This window comes from Plectrocnemia conspersa, unplaced genomic scaffold, assembly GCF_051122295.1.
Source record: "Plectrocnemia conspersa isolate PC_06_02 unplaced genomic scaffold, ASM5112229v1 ptg000007l, whole genome shotgun sequence".
NCBI lineage: Eukaryota > Metazoa > Arthropoda > Insecta > Trichoptera > Polycentropodidae > Plectrocnemia > Plectrocnemia conspersa.
Window position 1 is genome coordinate 11917756 of NW_028277171.1, and position 26515 is coordinate 11944270.

At 27.8% G+C, this 26515-nt stretch overlaps 1 protein-coding gene across 2 annotated transcripts in view; it reads right to left on the reverse strand.

Annotated features, from left to right (window-relative positions):
• The window catches only part of LOC148233935 (uncharacterized), a 51314-nt gene that overhangs the window by 20842 nt on the left and 3957 nt on the right, over positions 1 to 26515 (reverse strand). For both annotated transcript variants that reach the window (XM_088188658.1, XM_088188657.1), the window contains exon 2: positions 16880 to 17030. In XM_088188658.1, the coding sequence (XP_088044784.1) occupies positions 16880 to 16943 (64 nt within the window). In that variant the 5' untranslated portion in view covers positions 16944 to 17030. The remainder of the gene's footprint in view (positions 1 to 16879; positions 17031 to 26515) is intronic.

Consider the following 26515-nt stretch of genomic DNA (forward strand, 5'->3'; position numbering starts at 1 on the left):
ATGTTTAATTGCTGTTTGACTACGCACAAATTAATTTATTAAACGAAGCTTCGTTATCGGAAACAAGAGCCGTTAATTTGCTATTATGTACGCAAATTCATTATAATTAAAATTACACGCGTTCCTACAACCATGTGTTTGTGAAATATAATATTATGTAATGTCTGAAGTGGTTGGATGTTCTTGAACATATTTATATTGTGCACTCAACAAAAATTAAGGTTATTATATATTATATGATTATAGGCAATTTTCGATACGTCTACGGCAAAAATATAAACGATATTTTAATTAAGATATCTCATCTTCACCAAATGCTACTTCAAATTATTAAATTCATTCGATATTCAAAGGGCTTTGAAGTATTTGAATATGCACAACATTAAAGATTTTAAGATTTTCCATGTATTACAAATTCAATTAAAATATATTTAAAAAATACAATATAATCTCGTATACCATTATTGCTACAAATAATATTGAACATAAGCTCTTGATTGATTAAATTAATATATTAAAATATGTCTTCGTTACCTGTTTTGATTTTTCGATTTATTGTATAGAAAATGTAGTTTTTCTATTTTTAATTAAATTTTATATTATGTATTATGTATATATATATATCATAATATGTTATATTCTAGATAATGAAATTTATAAAATATTTTCAGCCTTTGGAGTTATATATTTTTTGATCATTATTTATCTTTAAAGTCAATTTCAGTGTATGGAAATCTAGGAATGAATACATTCCAGCCTTTAAATGTGCCACTCAAAATCATTACTTCAGTCACATTTCATTCATATTAGATTATATTTAATATTTTTTAAAAGAACTTCGTGTTTTATCTTGACAATTTAATTAAGCATGTAGCAACTGACATATTCTCTTAAGTCAAAAAATGTATTTCGCTATATTGTATGTTAAGATCATTGATTATAAGTACTTTAAAGTTAATTAAAATATCAATGACAGAAAGTAAAAAAAGTCCTGTTTTTTGATGGCACAAAAATTAATTTATAATATATTTGTGTAATTTATATTAATAGTTATCTGGTCCAACAAGACTAGGTTTTTTTTTAAGATATTTTTAAGCAAAGTTACGATTTTACCATTGCCATTTTATTTAACCTATATTGAAAAATAAATGTGTTAATTTATTTTTTCAACTCTCTCCATTTCTATTTCTTAACTTTTTTCTAATTTGTATAACAAAAACACATTTTTTATTGACAGCCATTTTAATACAAAATTCATTAATAACCCGAAATATTTACAAGATTTTTTTAGAATTTTTTATTTTGTTTTTATTTATAATATTGAACTTTTTAAAATATTTATCTTTTTAATTTATTATTTGTTATATAGTTTAAATTTTTTAATAGCTGTTATTTAAACAGAATAAGAAATAGCTAACAAACACTGCTAATATTTTTAAAGGGTCTTTTTTAGGCAAAAAAATATGTGAATATAATAAAAACTATAGCAGTTATCGTTTTTTTATCTTTTTGGTAATTATTTTTAAGAAAAAAATATGTTGATACAAATATTTGAATAATGTTGAATTAGGTTACGGTGAATTGTATCCTAAGCTAGTCTAACTCAAATAATTTTCATTATAAGTAAGTAAAACTTACATATTTAGGTACATGTGTACGTAATACAAGACCTTCAGGTGCATATTGTGGCGGTCACAAAGTGAGTTTACCGGCTGAACATCATAAGCAGCTTCATATTGAAAAAATTTTGGAAATTCGTTAACTCAAAACGCAATGGCCAATCCTTACAGTCATCGATGAGTTGGAACAACATCAATTTTGAAGGTTCTGAAGAGATTGCAGATGGATGTATACCATAATGATGGGTCACATTTAGAGTTTAATTCTAATTACGATGAGACTCATCGTTCATGGTCATCTTTGTTATCAATCAAAACCTTTAGTTTAGTTGATATGCAATATGGATTTAGCAGACTAAAGTCCATTTTTACCTCGGGACCAGATTTTATTCCAGACTACATTCTGAAAGGATGCAAGTCTGGTATTTTACAGCCTCTAAAATTTATATTTAATTTAATTTTGAGATCCTCTTGTTTTCCAGAATTGTGGAAATGTTCAAAAGTCACTCCGATTCATAAAAAGGGTCCCAAATCTCAGATTGACAATTACAGGCCAATAGCTTTGATCTCATCACCTGCAAAATTATTTGAAATTGTTTTGCATAAATACATTTTTAATCATTGCAGGTGTATGCTTCTCGACCAACAACATGGTTTCCGTAAATCTCGATCCACTGTCACTAATCTAATGGTTTTGTCTAACTATGTTTCAAAATCATTGGACTCTGGTGTACAAGTGGACGTCGTATACACAGATTTTGAAAAAGCATTTGATAAAGTTAACCATGCTTTACTTGTAAAAAAGTTATTTAATTTCGGGTTTTCTGAAGATCTCATAAATCTATTCTCAAATTACTTGACCAATAGATATCAATTCGTCAAGTATAATAACTCCTTTTCAGAACGATATAAGACCCTTACTGGAGTACCTCAAAGATCCAATTTGGGTCCATTGTTGTTTTTATTGTTCATTAATGACATAAAAACAGCAATAGAGCATTCAGATTTTTTATTATATGCAGATGACTTGAAAATTTACAAGAAAATGCATTCGATTTCTGATTCCCTCGACCTACAGGAGGATCTCAACTCTATATGGAAATGAGCTTGCTATAACCAATTGCCTTTCAGTGTAAAGAAATGTCCCACAATTTCATTTTCAAGGTCATTAGCGCTGGCAAAATATTCATACCATCTAGGCGGATATTTTCTGGAAAGGTTTTCTTCAACTAAGGATTTAGGAGTGACTTTCGAAGAACGTTGGAAATTTAGCCAGCACATTGCAGAGACTCATAGCAAATCCATAAAAATGCTCGGTTTTATCATGAGAAATGCGCGTTACTTCAGGAATACTTTAGTATTGCGCACTCTTTATGATACTCTAGTCCGCAGCATACTAGAAACTAGCTCCATCATTTGGATCCCAGGCGTAATGAATCAATTTAATGAATTGAAGCTGGAAAAAGTACAACGTAAATTTCTTCGATATTTATACTTTAAGGAATACGGGTATTATCCGTTCTTGTTTCCCAGTGCTTTTATTTTGGGAGCCCTGGGATACGTTTCTTTGTCGACTCGCAGAAGTGTTTATGTAATTAAACACTTTTGGAAATTGCTCAAGGGCATCGTAGACAATCCTTCAGTGCTCGAGCAGCTTCAAATGTGGGCTCCTGAAGGTGGATATAGTTCTCGGTCGCGTCCACTATTCTTGCCTGTTAAGTGTAGAACTGGAGCACTTGCCAACTCTTCTCTGGCCAAGGCCATTTATCTGGTCAATTCTGTCCATAGTAATATTGACATTTTCTCTTGCACTTATGGAGTTTTGGTTCAATTCGTATGGGACAATGCACACCTGTTGAGGTGATTTATGTCTGTTGTTTTGTCTTGTTTATATTTGTATGTATTATGATGTATTAGTACTTTTGACTATCGTGACGCATTAGGTTTGCCTGTCAGGTCACGATGGTTATAATTTTAATAAATAAATAAATAAATATTATAAGCAAGTTTAATTTTTATATGCAAAAAAATCAAACCGTACCTAACCTAAGTCAAAATATTGATTGCTCTTAAAATACAATAAAAAGGGAGAAAACATAACTTATAATAAAATAAAAATATCTACAATATTCCTTTTTAGTTCAAATTTTATGGCAATGTGTTTAAAACTCTAGCAATTATCATGTCTTTTAAATACAAAATAAATTAAAATATTGTTAAAAACAATATTTTTTTGTAATATTGATCATTTTTGATCTATTAACTTTTTTCTTTTAAATTTTTTTTAAGGAACAACTTTTTTTTTATAGCAACTATTTTGAAAAGAAAAAGCTAATTAAGCTAGGTGGAAAACATACCCGAGACTTTTATAGGGCTTAGTTTTTGGTAAAACATCATTTTGATTTAATAAAATCTACGGTTAATAAATAAAATAAAAGTTTAGGGAACTTAGTTAGGCTGAGTTGGGCTAGGATTAATTGTACCCTAACCTAGCATAACTTAAAATATTTTTGTTTGTAAATATAAGAAAAAATTATAAATTTAGACACATGTGTTCTCAATTTTATACCGTAGGTACATATAGAGATATTTACAAGGGCGGTGCAACGAGTGCAAGTCACTCGAGCTCCATATTTGAGGGGTCTATTTTTTCAAGAATGTGAAAAAATCGAACCATTCTTATCTAATTGTTATTGAACGGCATTAAAAAGTAAAAACCCTTGACTATCATATACTAACTCAAAATATTTATTAATAAATAAAAAAATAGTATCATTTTATGAATTAAATTACACATAAAAGCAGTCACAAGGGCGGTGCAGCGATTGCAAAGTACCTAAAATTTATTTTATAAGTGGGTCTTAATTTTTCTCAAATAAAAAACAAACCTAACCTGACTAATATAATATATTAATTGGCAAAAAATTCTAATTAATAAAAAATACATTAATTATCTTTCCTGACTTAACTCAAAATATTTATATAAATAAATAAAAACAATATAAAGCTTATAAATTCAGCTACACAAAAGCACAGTCACAAGGGCAGTGCAATGATTTTTTTTTTAATTTAAAATAACAAATTAAATTAAATTAACTTTCTTTCCAAATATTTATTGTTTAAACAAATATAATAAAAAATAAAAAATAAATTATAAATAATAACCTAACTTTACTACCAATTATACACTTGCGCGCTTCTGTTATCGCGCCAAGTATTACATATGATTGTGTTTCGTTTGCAAATCAGATGAGCAAAAAGTAGGGCAAACTTTAGAGAACAACATAAAAGTTATCAATTATTTTTAATATTTTTCACCCTTTTTATACGGTTAAATATTATTTTCTTGCGAAATTATTTGCAGTCACTTTCATTATTATATAATATTTTACATTGCGCATATGATACCTACGTACTTATGAGTTTTTGTGAGAAATTCAGTTAAGTCGTCCGGGACAAGTCGGTTTCCGTTGTACTGGTTTTTCTCCAGCTTTTCGGTTTTCACGACCCTTGCCTGCCCCGAAATTGACACCCTTAGACCCCGTGACCTCTATTTAATGACCCCGAAGACTCACCCCTCGTTTTGACTTGTATTTTTTCTACCTCGACGACCGTTTTGCGGGTTTTCTGTGCAAATAGTGATATTTTTATCAATTTATAAAGCACTTGAGCTTTAGTGCGGGTCGTGTTATTATTGCGAGGCGTTATTCTTAGTTTCCTTTTGCTGCGGCTATAATCGTAACATCTATTCGCTTATGTAAAGCAGTGCAAGAACTTTGCGATCGTTAGACCAGATTAGTGCTTGAACTGCTTGTTCTGTGCGGTAGTGTTTGCGAGACTTGTTTTTTTTATTTTATTTTTAAAGAAAATATCTGATTAGAACAATTCAATTATGTTACAAGAGATTTTATCTGCTCGCAAAAGAGAAAAACATGCTCCGTTTCACTTTTTTATAAGAATTTGATTTAATATGCAATTTATAAAATTAATAACATCATAATCAAACCTGCATATGGTTATTGGTAATAAAGATCTTATATACACCATCAACTTATTACCGTCATTTAGTAAGATTCTTAAAAAAAAGAATCCCCTTGCGCTTAAAATATTTTTTACGGAATTAAATTAATAACGTTAAAAATAGGTTGTTAATTATATTTTTTGGGGCCAATAAAAAATATTAAAGATTATTACATCTGTGTTATAAAGATATTAGAGGACTTATGTACATATATTGCATACAGATATGTATAGGTACACATGCCGGAATTAAACTATTCGAAATAACTCCCGAGACCTTTTGGCAAAGGCCATTTCTTTCTTTTTGGCCGCACAAAGGTCCTTTTCGGCAAAATTTATATCTTCCGATAAAAAAGGCGTGATCCTACTAAGTGAAGGGCCCAAAGAAGATAACCCTAGAGCCGTGGGGGAATGCTCAGCAGAGCTTAAATAATCGCGAGCTTTTGATTGTGAGAATTTTTTAATGTTCCATAATGAAAAATTAGTATTTAATCCTTTCGCCTGACGCGACCTTATTTCCACTTTGATAATATGTAATAGCTACGTTATTTTATAAAATATTATAATTGATTATACTTAGTTATTTTCAAAAAAAATAACAAGAATAACCAACCGCTAGGTACGTTCTTGAAATTATGTAAACAATTCAATTATCGTTTCGTCGGTAAGTTAAATATTTTCGCAATTAATTATTTTATAATTTTCTAAAAGGCAAAGGCACTGTCAAACGGGATTAATGATTTTCGTTTATTAAATTCAATTTCTATGAAAAACATTGCTAAAATAAAACATTTTTATTTATATATGATTAAATTATGAAATACTTAGGATAATTAAAAAATGTCTCATTAAAAAGAAAACATTTACAAATGCTGGTGATTTTAATTTAATAATAATAATTATAAATAAATTATTATTAATTAGTGTGATGTAACCGTATATTTATATTTATAATTGTAACATATATCAGTGACAGCCCATAAGAATTTGTAGTGAAGGAGCTGCAGCTATGGAACAAAATATTCCTTATAAATTTAAAATATGTACTATTTAAGATATTTTATTAGACAAAAATTAATTTGAGCAGTTTACATAGATAACAATATTTTAAACAAGAACATGAACATACTGGGAGGACTGCAGCCCTTTAGCCCATATGGACAAACTGTCACCAATTAGCATACTTCATAAAATACAACATTATATTTATCATATGTTATAATGAATAGATAAATTTTAGGCAACCGGTTTTTTTTATTTAAATAAAAATACTTCAATACAATAACAATTCATAAATATATGATGATCAAACCAATACATTTATGAATGTTTTATAAAATTATTTATTGTGTAAATAAATATAAAAAAAAAGTTATTTACAACTACAAAGTAAAGACTCACTTTAAGTCAACCAGTACAAATGTATCTTCCGATATTATTACGTAATTCATTGATTTATTAAATTTATCAATAAATATTTTATTATCTGCTTTATTTTATTATAATGTCAATAGCAAATAGATTTCCTATTTAATTATAAAATCATAAGTACTGTTCATATTATTCATTTTACATTAATATTCTATTATATACCTTGTAACTAACAAGGGTATAGATATTGTATCTAAGAGTTCTAAACGTCGCTTTATTGCTATTTTTTAGATAAAAATATATTTTTTAAGGATATTTCTGCAAATTATTTGTGTAAAAAAACTGTATTTAACGTCATAATAATAAGCTCAAAATATGTCTAATATTATTATTTCCTTTTAATAAATTATGAGATAAAAATATTTAGACCGACTAACTTTGTTTATCGCAACAAATATATATATATATATATATATATATTAATTTTAATATATTTCACTGATATTTAAAATAATAAAAAATTTTTGTTTCATGACTAAATATTACATATTAAATGTTATTTTTATTATATAATATTAATTCTATATAAGCTTTTAAAATACACGAAAGTGTTTCAAAATAGACGAAAGTATGTTTATAGATATGTTATTAAATTTATTTAAAACTAAAACTATTTATTTAAATTGTTTATATATACATTGTTTAATTCGTTTTACATATAAATATCAGCTAATTTGTCATTTTTTATAACAGAAGTGACAATTTTAACATATAGTACATATTTCATACGATTGTATTATATAATACAATATCTACGAGGATTAACTACTTAGCTACAGCTTACTGAAACGTTCATATATATGTGAATAAAGTTTCTTGGTACTTGTTAAACAAATACAACATCACGTGGTCATTTAACAGGAAGTTGTTATGTAAGCACGAAGTCGAAATATATTTAACATTATCCGATTTTTCAGTTCACGTAAAATCTAATCTGTGGATATTTTAACGTTCGTGAAAAGCGCGGTTCAATCTCTTTTTTTATGTATATATTCAACCGAGCAAATTTCCGACGTTTGTAACATAGATAAGCTCGTTTAACGCGAAAATATACAAAAAATGCCTCGATATATAAAAACGCTCGCGATTATTAAAAATGCAATATCAATTTAACATGATATAAAGGGTAAGGTACAAATAATGATAAAAATATAAATGTGAATAAATTGGTTGATTTGATTTTTTATCTAAGTTTTAAAAAAGGTTTATTTCTGTCGTTGGTAGCATCTGTGACATTCATAAAAAAATGCTTGTATGAATGCTTTGAACTTTACACAACTTTATTATGTAATTTATGCAAATTTGTACACTTTACTATAATATAAAATATCCGCATAAAATGAGGGACTAAGTTTGCTGATTTTAACAAGATTTTATCAGAACTAAAGTATTGTAGATTAATGTGGGTTCCGTTACCTTGGCTATAAATGTGTACACTTAAAAATATTACACAATTTTTCACAGGTGCATAATCAAAGCTGGTGATTTAATTGCTATTTTAATATATACGAATAAATATGATTTTTTTTACTTACAAAATTATTAAAAAATATTTTTTTGCCTTAAATTCAGTTGCGTGTTAAAGTTTTTAAATGTCATTATTTACATTTTATTTTATAAAAATATTATATGAACATTTCATTAATATTAAGTTTGTTAGTATACTTATTTAGCTTTTACTTTAATATATATTATATAAGCATAATATACAATTCATAATCCTGATATTTAAGTGAAGGTTAAATAACAAAATTTAGTCAAAAACCGTAAACGAATTAATTGTTAACCAATTATTGTCAAAGTGTCTAACCTAAGTTATTATCTTTATTTATTGCCTGAGTTTATGACTATAAAATAAATATTTTAACTATTTATTGTGATTTTTATTTACATGGAAGATCCAATAATTTTTTTCAAGGCAGTCTCAAATTTCTTTATCTCTATGTGCCTTATCTGGCCTCTCCAACGTCGGCTATCAATCTGAAGTAGGTCTGTTTATCTTGCACACCTCTCGTTTCAGTTCATACACAAATATTGCTAAGCCACGATATTTTCTTTCTTTGTTTTATGATTAATATGAGACCGTATTTTAATCCTCGGAGAACACGTCAAAGTATTAAACCTTTCAGATTTTAATGTTTCTCAACAAATACCTTTGTATTTTCGCTCTTTCTAAAATTGTTGACCATGTCCGTTCAAGGAATTCAGAGCATTCTCTTATGAATCAACATTTCCAATGCCTCCAATATGTTAACGGTGTTCACCTTTAAGGTTCATGTCTCTATTCCACATAACAGTATAAAACAAACAATTGATCATTTTCTGTCGAAGCTTAGGATTTATATTGTCGTAGCATAAGAATTTTCTTCTGCCGGTAAAAACCATTCAAGCATACTCTATTGCGTATTTAATTTCTGTTTCAGGGTCAAGTGTTACTATTATCATGCTGCCGATTTTTTGTCCATTATTAAAAAGTGATGATAGTCGTTATCCAGCGTGGTTTATTTTGTTGATTGCCTTTGCTGTCTTTGAAAATAACAGTATCGTCTACATATCTGATGGTATTTCTTGTAACATTTGTTATTGTTTAAAAGCTTTATTCAGAGTAAAGGTCGAATAGCAACGGTGACAATATTTAGCCTTGGCAAACTCCCCTCGGGATATTAATAGCCAATATAAGTTTTAAATTATAATAATATCATTACTCTCGATTTAACAATTTTAGAGCATCTTTATTAGTTCGTCATATTTGACCCTATCTAACGCTTTTTTGTAGTCATCGAAGCATGTTTATATATATTTAATAACTAATAAACAACATTAGCTTATAATAATATTTTGATGTACTTTATTACCAGAGATATCTTCTGTGCAGATAAAATGATGAATATTTGGCGTTTCTATTTTTTCCGGGAAGTTATATGTGTCACAACAGTGCAGATCAATAAACTTCTCAGACGAATTATATCTAAAGATATGTATAGGCTACTAACGCAGATACAATATTTTAACTAGTGACTTTAATTACATATTTTTAGGAAAAAGTCGTCCTTCATCACATTACAATATTATACTTGTTTTTGCAGTTAGTGAAATGAAAGAATTAAAAATGTAAATTCAACGGGTAATGTTGTTGAGTTTTAAACTGGGTAAAAATGAAACGAAGAGTACTGTAAATATGTTTTACATATAATAAATGTTGCAAAGGTACCACAACTTCACTACAAATTTTATCAGTACTATGTGATTTAAAAAAGATAAGACTTATGTATATATATATATATATGTGCAAGAGTTACTTGATTAATGCTGTTATCTATTAATAGTTTTCTATTAGAAAAAATGAAATACAGTGCATGGGACTCCACATAATTTATAATCTAGCTATTAAATGCTTTTATAGTAAGAAGTGTTGCATGAGTAATTAAAGTCAACTTAATAGCAAAAATTATTAGTTTTTGAAAAATAATATCAGCTCGCTAATGTTATTTTACATTGTAGTATTTTAATTAAAATGTATTCACATAATAGAAATAATAATGCTGATATTTAATATTATTATCGGTAGCTATTATATTATTTTTATTTATATTTTCATATTGAAAATAAAACCTTGCGTGCAGATATCGGTCACAATTTTCTTTTCTCGTTTTTCCATCACCGCAAAATAACCATACAAATCAGTCGTTTTTTTTTTAGTTTCTCCGGTCTATTCGACAATTTATGGTAAATCAGTATTTCGCAACATTGTATTGATAAAAAAATAATATATCATTGTCGTTATCGCAAAACTCGACGAAGATTTATACACTGTGGGATATTCGCGTCCGAAATACAATAGGGCGAGTGGAATAAATCATATTCGAATGAGAGGAAATCGCATATTTCACTGTCTTTCGCGAGCAGACGTCGCCAAAATCGGTTCACGGGCGTTCGATGGGTCTTTAAAATCGTATTATAACAAACCGAAAGTGCAAAATTGTTACGGTCCGTATTTAAATACGAATATTATGGAAATTTTTTTCGCCAACGAATATCACGAATTTTTGGTAGTAATAAAAAAATATTATGAAAGTTTTGTATGAATTACACGCTATTGGTTAATTTATAGATTTTAATATTAAAAGTTGCACGGTTTTTTTCATTCGAGTTGCAAATGATTGAGATTATCGGGAACGTTTGGAATACTGCGGCAAAAATTACGTGATAAAAGTGAAACTTATTGATGGAGACGAAGAATTATTGGTTTTTAGGCAGTAAAAACAAGGGAAGATAAGAAGCTAAATAGGCATATAAAACGGTAATAGAATACTTTATTTAACGGTAACGGAATACAATAAAACGATAATAAATATACACAAAAACCAGGAAATATAGAAATATGCACGCATAATATAAAAATATAAAAACATATAATATAAAATTATATGGCTTTATAAATGTAATGTTAACTGATAAAGAACAACGTTTATTAAAAAAAATAAAGTATAAATATAGAACTTTAGGAAATTTTACGCATTTTTCATAGCGACATAAACCTTAAAGGAAATTAAATTGACATTTTCATCAAAGACTTTCGGAATACATCATTCACTTTGTGATAATGTATGTACATATTTATGTCGAGAAATTTATATTTTAAAATTACCATCGTAGCACGTTGCTCTCAAACTTATATTTCGTTTATGGAAAATTATGTTACGCGCATTTGCATAGAGTCGCCTTTTCATGTGTAAACTTAAATTTACTTGAAAGAAAACTGTTTCGCGTATATTGCATAGGCACGCAAGATGTAAACTTTCGTTCTAACCAAATTGATCTTCTGAGAATGTAGGTGAACCTACGTATAAATGTATGTGAACACTTGTTCTTATCGGTAACGAGAGAGTAAATCTTTATCTTGAGAATTTTTTATGTCTTAAAGTAAAAGTCGCTCTCTCGCTTTCTCTTTTTCTTTATAAGTCCATAACCTTTAAAGTTTATCAAGTTGCGTGACAAAATAAAAATATTTCATATTTTTATAGCATTTTAATTCATAATAAAAATCTCACACAAATTCTTAAACTTAAAAAGTATTTTTGAACTTTTTAAACTTAAAAGATAAAAAAATAAAGTATTTATATAAACTAGATATAAAAATAATATCTAAATTATCACTGTTACATTAGTATGACAAATTATCAATTCTCTAATGTTGGTTCAGAGATAATTAAATATGAAAGTCATTCGCGATACTCCGAATCAGTGAACAAAATGCGAATTCATAAAAGATTTTATGCACTTAGTAAAATATTAAAAAATAATTAGCATCATTGCTATACTGGCGGCAGAAATTGATAATATTCCTAATAATAACTTGCTGTACATTATTTACACATAATTAATGTAAACAACGTGTTTTGGAGGAATATTTTATCTATATTCAAAAACACGGATCTTAGAAACTAGTCATTAAAAATGATCTGTTCTGTGGTTAGACTTATAGTTCTGTGGCTTTTGCAATCTTCATTAGTCTAAAGTTAAGTTGGTTTCTTCTTGGTTGTAGTCTAATAAAGGCTCTTGAAGATCTGATGAGCTAAAGTAGATGCTTAAGTATGAATTTCAATTAAATAAGTATATGAGAAAGTCTCAGAAGTAATATACATTCTTAAAACGTTTGCTAAGATAATTTTTTTAATGATTCTTAATTTTATTTCTTCCATAGCTCCTAACTTTTTTATGTGTAAAAATATATTTTTGGTTATAAATTGAATAAAAGTGTTATGTATTACTACATTAAAATTAAAAATATACATTTTATTTTTGTAGGAAGACTTATGCTTCCTTTGAATAGTGTCACTGCTGTATTTTTTTGTTTAATACACTTGAAAGTTTAAGGGTATAATATATTTCTCCACGATAAGTGAATGTTTATGTTTTTCTCTTTCAGCAAAAAAATAGGGGAAAATCTGCTTGCGCTACGAGCAGACTGAATAGAAAATCGTTCTGACACTTTAACAATGGCGACAGAATTGATTGAATCTTTTATTTTGCGGTGAAAATAGAGCCGCAAGCTCAAAGCCTTCGTTTCGGCTCACCCCCTAGTTTCTGGCTTCTATTTTCTTTCTCTCTTTCGAAAAGAAGAATCAACGTGGTACAATAGACTTTTCGGATGACGTGTGTGCGGATGCGTTCCTCTTCTGAAAAAGTCGGACGGCAAACATTTTTCTTTCTCAGGGAAAATACGCCCATAGGGGAAATCGACAGTTTCAATGGGAGAAAATCTGCGATAATTTACAATAACAGCATTACGTTTTATTTTGTAAATACTCGTTTTTCTCTCTTTCTCCTACCACAGCTCATTCATTCCACGAACAAATATATAACATTTTCGATCCGAATCAATCCCTCTTGAGAATATACGAATTTTCCGGCAATGCCAAATTTCGCTTTCGTCACATACGGCGTATGTACATACGTCGAAAGAAAAAAATTGAACTCGAATATTCGAATACAAATATTACAGATTGAATACATTTTATTAATTCAAATAAAAATGTATACTATATGTATAAAATGTAGGTTAAAACGCTATTAATAATATACGGCGCAATTTAGACTGCGTAAAATCAGAAATGTATTCAATATTAACATTAATTGAAACCAAGTACTTTTATTTTAAATGCAAATTATTATTATGTATTGCTTTAATGTTAATGAATAATTGTGCAAAATATTTTAAAAGCCTCGTTACCATATTTAAACAAACTTTTTTGCATCACTTTAATTTTTACACAAATCTGTTATTGTATATTTTTCTTATATTATATTACATTATATAATATTTAACTTTGCATACTTGTAAAGCTGCGAAACCGTTTACATGGTATATTGCAGTGAAACTTTGAACATCCGACTTTGTAATAATAATGTTTATATTATACATAATATTGAAAACAAGCCATGTACGTGTTTTCAAGTAAGTAACTTTTCAAGTTAATTTATATATCATCATATGAATAAATTAGCATATTTATTTATCAATTATTATAAGGTTTTTCATCAAAGTTTCATTTAAATTTATTTTATATATCATTATATGATTGACTAATTGTTTATTTAATTACAAAAGTATATTTATTAACACACTATATTATGAATCTTAAATGCTAAACATTAAACATAATTTGTGGCAAATTCAATTTATATTGTATTCTAATTAAGAAATATTTGATTATGTTGTTTCATATCAATACAACGATTTTTATTAATTTGGAAATTCACTGTGATCAAAACAAGACATTCGTAGTGAAAAATTTTACAAAGGATGTTGTGTTCTTGCAGTAAAACTGAGCGTAGCGCATCAACTTGGGATTTAGTAAGGGTATCGTTAGACAGAGAAATGTAAGGCGTTGGTTCGAAAAAATCGTACTAGTGATATTAACCTTCAAAGAGCTATATTTTCTGTTCTTAGAGAAAGATTAAGAAACATTGCTTAAGTAAATCCACAAACAACTTGCAGTAGAGATTTTTATTTTAATTTACATCTAGATCCTATAAGAAAGGTTAAAAAAATAATAAACGGGTACTGCACAAAATTACCAAAAAAAACAAGAGCAATGTTTAAAAATCTGTAATCATTACCTGTGATGATTAATGTATAATGAGTACAGCAAAGAAGCCCGAAATCAAGTTTATACCAGAAAAAAAATTGTTAGTGATTTATTCATTATTAATTTCTCAAATAAGGCAAGATGTACAGCGTAACTAAAATATATTGTAAATAAATTAAAACCATGTTCTATACATGGTTTAATTTTTCTACGAAATTAATAACCAATTAACCATTGAACATCCGATATTGATTTTAAGCGATATTGCTAAATGATAATGCGAAATCTTATACAACACTAATTACTATTAAAATTCTGCCTGATCCCTCATATTTCACTTATCTTTCTATTACAGATTAAAACCTTTTTTATTATTTAGACTTATTTCTTTGAAAGACGAAATCAGTGCAATTAAAATAATTTTGGCAATTTCATAACCTCTAAAATTATAGATTTTTTCAATAATTTATTATTGATTTGATACAATCAAATATAGCAATAATTATAAATTCTATTTTTAAATAAGCATGAATCAGATTATCTGCCGTTAAATCATGTATTTTTAATAAAATAAGATGCCTTTCATTTAACTCTTTCTATAATAACTTAATGTTCAAAAGCTTTCTTTAAATTAAAGTTTATTTAAAAGAAGACAAAGAATTCATGAAATAAAATTATACATAATCAAAAAAATATTTGGTATGTGAAAGTGGCGGTTTTTTTAATATTTTAAATAATAAATTGTCTTATTATTTTTTTCTAACATAATATTTTTATTTACTGTAAATAATTATAATGTTTTCATGCAATACAAACAGTGCTAATAGCTTTATAAAAATATATTATAAATGATAAATTTGTTAGAGACATGTTAGTCAAAGTAAAACATTTTAAAATTTTAATAAAAATTGCCCGTCAAAAACGTGTCTGAAAATAATGAAAAATCACTCACCAGATTTAGTAAAGCGTTATTGCTTTGAAATTTATGTTTTTTTTTATTTTTATGCTTCTTCAAAGGACTTTATATGACACGCAATCACCTAATTTAATTCCAAACGAGTAATAAATAATATTCATATAATTTACAAACCATTTAATTTAGTTTATTTTAAATTATAATGAATAATTTTAATGTCATACATACAAAACCACTTTATACCACACGTTCATATACACAAAAACGAGATTATCATTGAGTCGTTTCGTTGACAAGACAAACAACTCCTTTTGTTTTCGCACAGAATAATAAACTACGTCTGGGAGATAATCCCCATCTTGTTAAGCCAGTGCTTTAAACCTTTTTTTTATTTATATAGAACATAGTATATGATTCGCTATACCATACTGAATAACTTCATAAAATGACATGACTGGTATATATTCATACATCACTGTCGGCAAAAGACAAGACACTTCAGATGGTACTTCCATATCTGACATCCGATGACAATGCATCTTCAGAATGCTTACAATTTTCAAGTATGTACGCATATTTGAATTCTTCGGAGCAAAGCGAGTTTTTTTGGTATAAAGGTATGCACGTTTCATATATTGATTTCAAGATATTCAGGTGATATTAAAATCTTTTATTATACGTACTCTAAACAATTTTTCAAAAGATATTATTAAAAGAATGTTCAGTCATTTGAAACCAATTAATTATATAAGACGATGACTTTGTATTATTATTTTTAATTTATTATAGATATTATTTAGCAAAATGGTTTTAGTTATTTTAAAGATATTATAGCGTATCTGAAACTGGAAACTAATTTTCAAGAAAGATGTTAAAACTCCTCCGGGTCTAATAGAGACGCTTCCAAGATACGGATGCTTCTTGTTGGTGTGTTGTATGTATAATAACAATTTCTATTTCCGCGAAGCCTCTCTAAACCCAAACGGTCACGGTTGTTAACCGCGTAATGTGTTTACTGTATTACTAAACCCGATTCCGTGGCCATTCTATTCGGGTCACGTTCGTTTCAGGCAATCAGTGTCCGTTGCAGGCAGCTGGGGTGCAACCAAAAATGACCTGCAATTGCTTTATTGCTTCACATATTTCAAACTGGAGTCCGCAAACACAAAAAGAAAATTGGACATCGATTGTTCTTGTGTCATTGCAAACATATAGATGAATTTTAGTATATTTATTGATAATAAATTATATTTAAGAGACTCCCTTTTATGTACATACTTTTAATCATTTATTAAGCTTACCAGTTGATATGTGACACATGGTTAGTTGCATGATGATGATGAAGTTAGAGCAAACGCTCCTCATGGCTGATGTTATACAAAACTTGGCTGGAAATCGTCAGGACAGGCACTACACTTTGACTTTGAAACCATAGTCATGACCGTATCGTTCCTGAAACAAAAAAAAATATTTTTAACTAACGGTAATATTATATTCCAATTTAGAATTATTTTACCTGTTTTGCTTTAAATTTTATTTGCTACTTAGTACATTAAAATATGTTCTTTATAAATCATACATTAAAAAAATCGTGGGAATTCAATTAAACGTTCTTTACCTTTATAAAAATCAAAACAACTTAAGATAGCAAGCGTTTATATATATATATATTCAAAATTAGTTATAAGATTAATTTAATTTATAAATACCTAAATTGTCCTAAATAAATCTCTTTATACTAATAAATTGGTTTATTTGCGAAAATATTTATTTTAATAAATAAACCTAATAATTAAAAACAATGATATTTTTTAATTTGTATTAGTCGTTATAATGATTAAACTAATTAGGTTTAGGTTTTAACATATAATTCTACAGTATATATTACACTGTGAGAGATAGATAAAAGTAAAAATATATGCGGTATATATCGCTTTATAAATTATGTTTAAGTTAACAGTTGAAATAATACAGCCATACAATTTGTTGCGTAATATTGATACGTGCTATTTTGTTGCTTAGTTATACTTTCATTTAAACTTTTAAATGTTCAAGGACAGAGGATCGTAGTGGAAGCGGTTGCGTTTCTCTGGTCCTTCGCGCTGTCATCTGTGTCGATTCTGAGTTGATTTAGAGTACACATAGCTAGATTTGAATTAAGCTATTGTGTATTCTATGACATTATAAAAAAAATCTAGTTTATATACAATTAGTAAAAGGGAAGGTAATAAAAGACATGAAATTTCCGTAATTCCTTGACTAATTTGGATAATTCAGGACTGAACTAGAGTCTTTGTTTTTATTTTTTGCGACTTAATGCCGATTGGTGTGACTTTGCAGCCAAATAGATTCCAGAAAACATGATAAAAATTCATCTTATAAGTACAAATTACAGTATCAAAATGCGGTTCTTGAAAGTCTGAGTCTAGTGAAGTAGTTGGAATTGTCGTCGTAATATCGCGTTTTCATGATGCTCTCTGAACGATCTACTAATGTCTCACATATCGATCTGTCTCTTCCGTTTTATTACTTAATGTTTTTTTAGTCTGCTCCGATATGATCTAGTGTCACGCTCTCTATGTGTATCGTTCGAGACAGATCAATATATAATATCAAATGAAGATTCACGAACCAATTGCATCACTTCTTAAATACATATTCAATCTGTGTTTACGCCTTAACCTTCATCCGTCCCTCAAATCGACTGTACACTAAAGTAAAGTAGAAATTTTTGACTTAAAAGAAACAAAATGCAAATTAATTAAATTAATTTTATTAGTAACGGTAATGTTGACTGTTTACGAATAATAAAGAGCGATTTATGGGTTAATTATTTATTTATTAAATTTATTACATACATTATAGGAAAGTGCCTTACAAATAAATCTTTTACAATATTTACATTCTAATGCATGTTTATTGTCCGATTTTGGGCAAATGTGACATTTACCTTTTTTTTGAACACGTATCCTTGCTGTTGGTACTTCTAAAGGAGATGTAGTTGTGCATTTTTGCTCTAATATAAATTGTTGTCTTTTATCAATAATTTGCCCACGGTTTCAATGAAAATTCTCCTTTGATAATTTTTTTTTATATTCCAATCTGGATAAACTCATGTAAATACAATAAATGCATTTGATATAGATATATCTAATATATTGGCAAAAAAAGTAATTGGTCATCTATTTGTTTTTCTTCGAGTACTGTAATTGGCTATTTTTGTCTAAGGTATCAACTCCTCCTTTCGTTGCATTATAATCTAATATAATGTTAGGTTTATTTTCAGAACCACCTGACAATTTCTTCGTTATGTGAAGAGTGCTCTGAAGAACAACACATTTCTTTTTTTTAGGAATGTATGACACTAAAGATATATTCTTTGTAAATGCAAATTTTGAAGTAAAAATTGCTTTGCATTTTACTTCGAGCAATACGGGTGGAATTGACGTTTTATTTTTTTGAATAGTGCCAATCATAGTATTTTTTTTATAAGTAACATTTGACCTTGTTCATATGAAGTGAAAAAGTTGTCAACTGTTACATTTCTCCCATCAAGTTGTTGACACAAATCTAAAACCGCTCGCCTTCCTTGATTCCTTTCAGGTGCTTCACCAGCTACTTTTCCAGTGTATATATCTATATTCCAAACATAACTATTTTTGCTAGCACCCAAAATTTAATCCCATATTTAGCCGGCTTTTTTGGCATGTATTGTCGAAACGGAATTGTATGAAATCAATTGCTCATCGATTATTACATTTTCACCCATATTATAAAGGTATGATAGTATTTCAACCCATTTATTCTAAAGTTCTCGAATTGGGGCTAATTTGTCAGTATTTCTTCTAGCAGCTCGTGTACTACGATCATCAAATCGAATGACTCGATATAATTTTGAATCGTTTTAGTGACATAGTAGCCCTGAATATATGTCGACCCTTTGTTTCGTGCCATAAATTTTCCAAATCCTCATTATTCAATTTATATATACCAGCTAACAACAAAAGTCCAATATATGTATCCAATTTGATAATATCAATATTTAGCAATCCTCTTTATACACGATTTCCTTCCAAAATGGTATTTTGAATAATAATAGTTTTTATAGAATCTGTAAACAATAATTGAAATGCAGAGTTCTGTTGATATGCGAGAAACAGCATACCTTGTGATTCCAGGGGTAGTTCTAATCATGTTTGATGATGATTGACGGCTATGTTGAAGGCTTTGATCGCCATTTAATACCTTTATCTTTAGAAAGATATGATGTAGATCCAGGAGGTACATCATCTATGTCACTATCAGAAGTTTCAGTCAATTCTTCAATATGATCTGACGTCTCTGAGCAGGTATCATTTCCCGATGAAAATTCAAGTAAATTATCTTTTATTATAATCACTTCAAAAGAGTATTTCTTAGAAGGTGATAAACAATAAACATCTGTTTGCGCCGGGAATTCCAATAATTTGACCTAAAATAGACTTGGGTCATTTTCGACCCGAGGGACTTGAGTGTTACTTTTTTTACAAGAGATAATCCAGGTAACATATTAATTTTTTCTTTTCAAAAATTAGTTTATTATCTCAACAAAATCAAAGTCACGAAATTACAGATATGTAGTATTAATATTTTAAGATATATTTGCAAAACAAAATCGCTTCGGGTCGAAAAAGACCCGAGGGACGGATGAAGGTTAAGAGAAAACGCAGTTTAGATGGCTACTTTATCGATCGTAGAAGTATAGACGCAGAGTCGAACGTATTCTCTGACGTGCAAAGGGTTGTTTTTAATGGCAGAAATAATGGTTGTTTAAAGTTATTTAGTATCTGTGAGCTATTTCCTTTGTTGACGCTGGTTTTTTGTGGTACTGAGATATTTATTTTCATAAATGTGTTGCTCTTTTCGTTGTTCAAGTTGTTGTTAGCAGACCGCTAAAACACCGTTACTTTGCAAATAAAATCAACTTAAATAAATTTGTTGTTTTATGGTTCTTAGAACTATAATAGTTTTACACAAACTAATCTCATCGCAATGAAAACTGATAATTCTGAAAGAATTATTTTACTAGGTTTAAAACTAATTATTTTATAGTAGGTATTTAAATTAGCCGTATCAATCCCTTATACCGCTAAGTCTAATTTTTTTAGTAAATTGAATAGTGATAATCCATGGAAATTCAATTCCTGTAGTAAAATAGATTTATACTTACTCAATTCGAATTATAAAATATATATTACTGCTTTTAAGACTATGGTTCAAATCTGATTTTGGCACAATATTTGCTTAGTATCACGTTTAATTGAAGATTCACAATAAGTAAAATAAATAAATAAAAAAGGTACTACAACTTTTTTTTATCAAACTTACAATTGACAAATAAGTATCGTTTTTTTTAAATGGTATTTGTCATTTTTGCGTGCGTTGGGTTCCGTAAAAGAAGATATAAGTGAGACTTTTATAAATTTGGAAATATATTCATTTTCATGTTTATTGATCAGTAGTATAAAACAATGATTATTATTTAAAACACTTTTTCGTGTTTTTCTTGGCTGGAAGATCATTAGTAATTTTAATTGCTCAGCACAGATTGGATTTCTAATATTTTTTTCTTAATCTCATGGATAAATATCATATTAAATAATTAATAAATATCATAATAACAAATATATTATATAACTATCTTATTAACTCAGCTAGTTGAACTCAAAAATAATATCACAAATTTATAAGCTAGAAAACGAATTAAGCATATGGTTAAAAAGGGGTTTTTAAAGTTATGATAATAAGACAATCCCAAAATAAGGTTTTTAGTTGTACCTATACTTTTTAAGTGTTCCTTGAATGTATTAAATATTGTTATGATTAATGTTATACAAAATATTATGATAAAATGTGTACCTAATTTATAATTTTATTTCATTTATTTTTCATTTTTATTAAGTCTTCCACTGTAACCTGACAAGTGTAAGCTAATGCCTAATTTAAGCCCAATGAGTTACAACGAAGACAACCTGTAACAACTTATTAAAGTCAATCAGATATAATGAATACTTACAAGTAATTATTAATCATCAGACTGAAAGCATGGAAATTAGTGACATCTAAATTAATAATAATTGATTATTATGTGTAAATGTATAACCAATAGATTTTTTAATAATAGCGTATTTTTTTATAAATAAAAATTCGATTGTCAGAGACTCGAACCCGCAACATCAGATTTACTAGTCTGAGACGTTACGAACTATGCTATTCAGTCATCACATAATATAATATAAAATTATAAACAATTATTATAATATATAAGAATATTATTTTATAAAAAAAAATATTATTTTAAATTACAAGCAAGAAATAAAAATATAGACTATTTATATATTTTTATACAATTATGCTGTAATATATCTCAAGCTATACAGTAAAATATATCTATCGAAAATCGGTTCGTGGAAGTAAATTCCTATTAATTAAGATTCTTAAGTTTCATGCAACACGCTATTATTTTAATGTACATACATTACTATTAAAAAAAATAAAACACCTACATTTATTTTTTTAATAAAAATCTTTAATATTCATTTAACTTATATCTTTGTGTTTTATATATCTACATCAAAAAAAGTCAGAAAAAAACATGTGTGTACCGTCAACCACCTTTTAATTTTTTCTTAGAAGTATTCCATGCGTAGCTGGCTTCGTTTATACCAAAAAAAAGTTTTTCAATTTAAAGTTACGGTCTTTCGCGAAACATTTTCTAGTCACAGAAAATATTAAATGCCCTAGTAAATTTTGGTTACAACCAGCGATACTTATACTTCAATATATTTTTTTTATCGATTATTAAGATTTACATTATTATTAATCGATAGCAAACTAACGATTCATACTAAGCGTACAAATTAAAACGCGGTTCACAATCAACTCGAACGTTGATTGCTTGCATACCAACTATGCATAATATTAGTTCGAAAGGCGCAACAATACGCCAATTCCTCTCTGGCCATTTCCTAATTGATCCGCGGGTTTCTAAACTTGCAGTTAGTTAATGAAAGGGCTTATTTAAACCCGAAATCCGCATTCGAATAAATCATTGTGCGAATTTGCTCGCGACACGGCGCCGGCGAATGGAACGGAAGGTACCTCTCTAAACTGCTTTATATCAACACAGGGCGGCTCGTAAATAATGCAATTAGTTTATGGGTACCATTCGATGCTAATATTAGCTCGGCATAAACGGAGTGAAAGCTTTAACTAATGCGAAATATTGGAAGCTTAATAAATTCGTTTTGTTTCGTACATGGCGCGGCTCGATATTGACGTTGATGTCGTACATTTTATAGTTCAGGTATATTACTAATAAGATAAGTAAACAATATTAAAAATTAAAAAAATAATTTGATATGTAGGTGCAACAAAATAGTATCGCAAAATTAAAAATTCACGTAATAAAATAACCAAATTGCCTATCACCAAGTTGGTTTTTTGTTAAAAATATCTTAGATCAAATTGAAAATATGTTTATTAAATTGAGTAGGTATTTAAAATCAGTTAAAAGAACTTAAGAGAAATATACAATTTAATAATTTTAGCATGAGCTTTCGTTTACGATATAGAATTTTCTTAGTGTTGTATTCATTTTCTATTGCATATCTATTCTATATTTTGTAGAACTAAGTGCCAAAACTTGTTTATATAAAGTTGCAGATCGTTTTGAAATTATTTAAAATCTGCTTATTTTTCATTTATAAGAAAAGATAAGAAACTTTGTAAAAGTGTTTGTGTTTGTAATTTTTTCTAGTACTCTTTAATTGTGCGAAACCTGACGCGTTTATTTTTTAAGACAAAGTTTTACTTAACAATTATTCTTAAATCACAACCGTTAGAAATCGTTGTAGTAATGCTTAATGTCATGGTAAATAAGGTAACATTTACTAGTAACCTAACTCGTTCAACTTATAGAACGTCAATGGTGTTTTGGTAATTTATTGACTACATTTCAAAGCTGTGATGCTTTTGCTAGGATTGAAAAAATGTAGTAGATAAGCATACACTAACAAACATTTATAATATTTTTTTCTGGTGCTGAAAAATATTGATTTTTTTATTGTGTAAAAGAAGCTCAGACAAACTTTGTAATGGCGACTTTTTGGTTTTCATTTAGTCGTGCAGCATCCATTTATTAAGTTTTTATATTTTTTAGATTAAGTGCCTTAACGTAACGCTTTTAGTTGGTCGTTATCAAATAAAGAAAGACGCCCACGACTTTACGTTCCTAGCACGAAATTTTAGGTACAAATTACCCACACTAAAAGCATTATATAGTTTACAAACAGTTTCTGCTGCTTTACCACCTGTTTGAAAGTTTTACCTTTCTTATGAATTAATCTGCCTTTGACTTATAAACAATTGTAATTTTCTTAATGATATAAATTAAATTCATGTATGCTTTTTCAATAGTGGATAGTACATATTATTTTTCATTATTAATCATAGTATAACTTTTTTAATCGATATGATATTTTTTGTACATATTTTATTAAAATAAAACAATTTTGTGCTTATTTTTAAAATTATTATGATATTAAAACATTTATCCAAGCGTTAAAAATTGCCATGTAATTTCATTAAAAATTAACACTGTAATTTTGACGCACCCCGTCAAAACGATCGTGTCATCTCGTTTTGTTGATAATAATATATCTACCATACACGCTGAGGATTATGTCGGCACACAAATGGCAGATATTTCATGGAAAATATATTAACGAGCATTATTGTTCTAGTGATTATTGAGTTCTCGCGTACACAAAATAGAATCATAAATCATCACCAAAGTATTAAGCGTCCATTGTGGGGTCGTCAAAGTTTGCTTTTAAATCCGCCTCTCAAGTATTGACTGTACACATGCGAGTTAATTTATACGCGTTGATATTAGATTATGACTTAAAATACAAAGTTTAAGGTTCGTTTCCTGATGAGATTAGGCCACGAATGGCTCTAAATCACGCGAAAATCTGAAACAATACCTACCAGGTCTCCCCCAGTCATAAAAGTCAGGACGCTAACAATGTGCCGGATTTTCATATGAATATTTTAATTATCCTCGTGTTTTAGATATTTACAAAAATGAGGATAAGATAATGTTGCGCACGTTACACGGCGTTATGTATTTATATTCTATGCAACGTGTATTCTCGGTTATTAAAACGTAGATAATAGAAAGCACATAACCCAGACTTTTATTATTCTCTACACTAAAGCTTTAAAATCAGTATGTATATGTTGTATTTATCAATTAGGTTACTGAAAAACTAAGCTGTTATCTGCAAATAATATTATACAAACAAACTTGAATATCTCCGAAGTTTATTTATTTTTATTATTTGTAATGAGTTTCATTAAATTTTAACATCATTATTCGTACAGTATGGATCATAGTTTTTTTTTATCATACATACATCAGCACTGATGTTATACCTGAAAGCCTTAGATAAACATTACATATGGACCCTAGTGTTTTTTTATTTATATCTAAATGAGAGATCGGAATCAGTTTTCATTATTTAATTATAATTCTAGTCAAACAATACAGATTATTTTTTTCTAATCAATCCTAATACCACGAATATATATTGTAGGTATTTATTAAAATAAAAATCCAGCTTAGTCATACACTGTGATATCTTTAGATTTTAAGCTATATTAAAAGTTTATAGATAATATTATATATGTCACTAATTTACAGTCATTTTAGTCTTACTATTTACTTGATTATGTTGTAATGCATTAAGCTAACGCTTTTTATGTAACAATGAAATATTTATAACATCGCAATATAATATAAATCGCAATTTATTGTATTTAATTCCAGTTCGGAATGAATTGTGCTAATTTTATATTTATTGTTTTAATTGCTTAAAAATATATGCTTTTACTGGTTTACCTGTGTTTTTCATTGTTAATTTTTTATTCATCTTTTTGTAAGATTCATAAAATAATTTAAATCAACAGTGTTAAAATCAGTTATAAATTTTGATACTTTTATTTCTATATACTTCCATTTTAATTCTTTAATATTAAAAGTAAGAACTTTGATTAGTTTAAATGCGGTAATTGAAAATACGTAAATTACGTTACCGATATCCAGTTGCATTTTATGGTTTTAACATTGCTCATTTTGTACAGGACTTTCACTACCGACTCTTTTCACCTTTGGGAATTCATTGCTACAATGTCTGCTTTAAAACTTTTTTGTTTCGAGTTTGTTCAAATGATATCCTACCTTTTTATGTTTTTAAAAATCACATTTTACTAAAATTAAAGTTTTAATATAGTGAATAACAACAACATTACAAAATAATCATTAATATAATCATAAATTTAAATTAAATATAAAACACTAATCTCGATAGATTATTTGAACATTTCTGATTTGATACTTAGTTGCATATTAAATTGCTTCTGAAATAGATGTTACTTGTACTTGTAATATTTCTATATATAAAAGTCAGAAGAATTAAAATATAGCGACCTTGAGTAGCTAAGAAGCAGTGTGTTCCGAGAAATGCTTTATTCGTATTTTTTTATATATACGCTTAATCTTTTAATAAAAAAAATACGCAAAATAGTAAATAAGCTGACAGCAATGCTTGATGTAAATTTTCTTACTAATAAGTCAAGACTTTTAAATCAATATTATTTAAATTAACCTTTACTACAAATTATACATTACGAATATTATTTTTATTTTATGAAACTAAAATATATATTTAATTATTTTGCTTTATTTTATATTCATTATTTTGACTGTTTTATTAATAATATAAATGTGTATTAAGCCTAATAATTTTAATAATATTAAAATAATACATGATTTAACTACTTGTAAAAGAGGTAATTTCTTAAAGTTCTAAAATATATGTATTACCCTTTCTTTG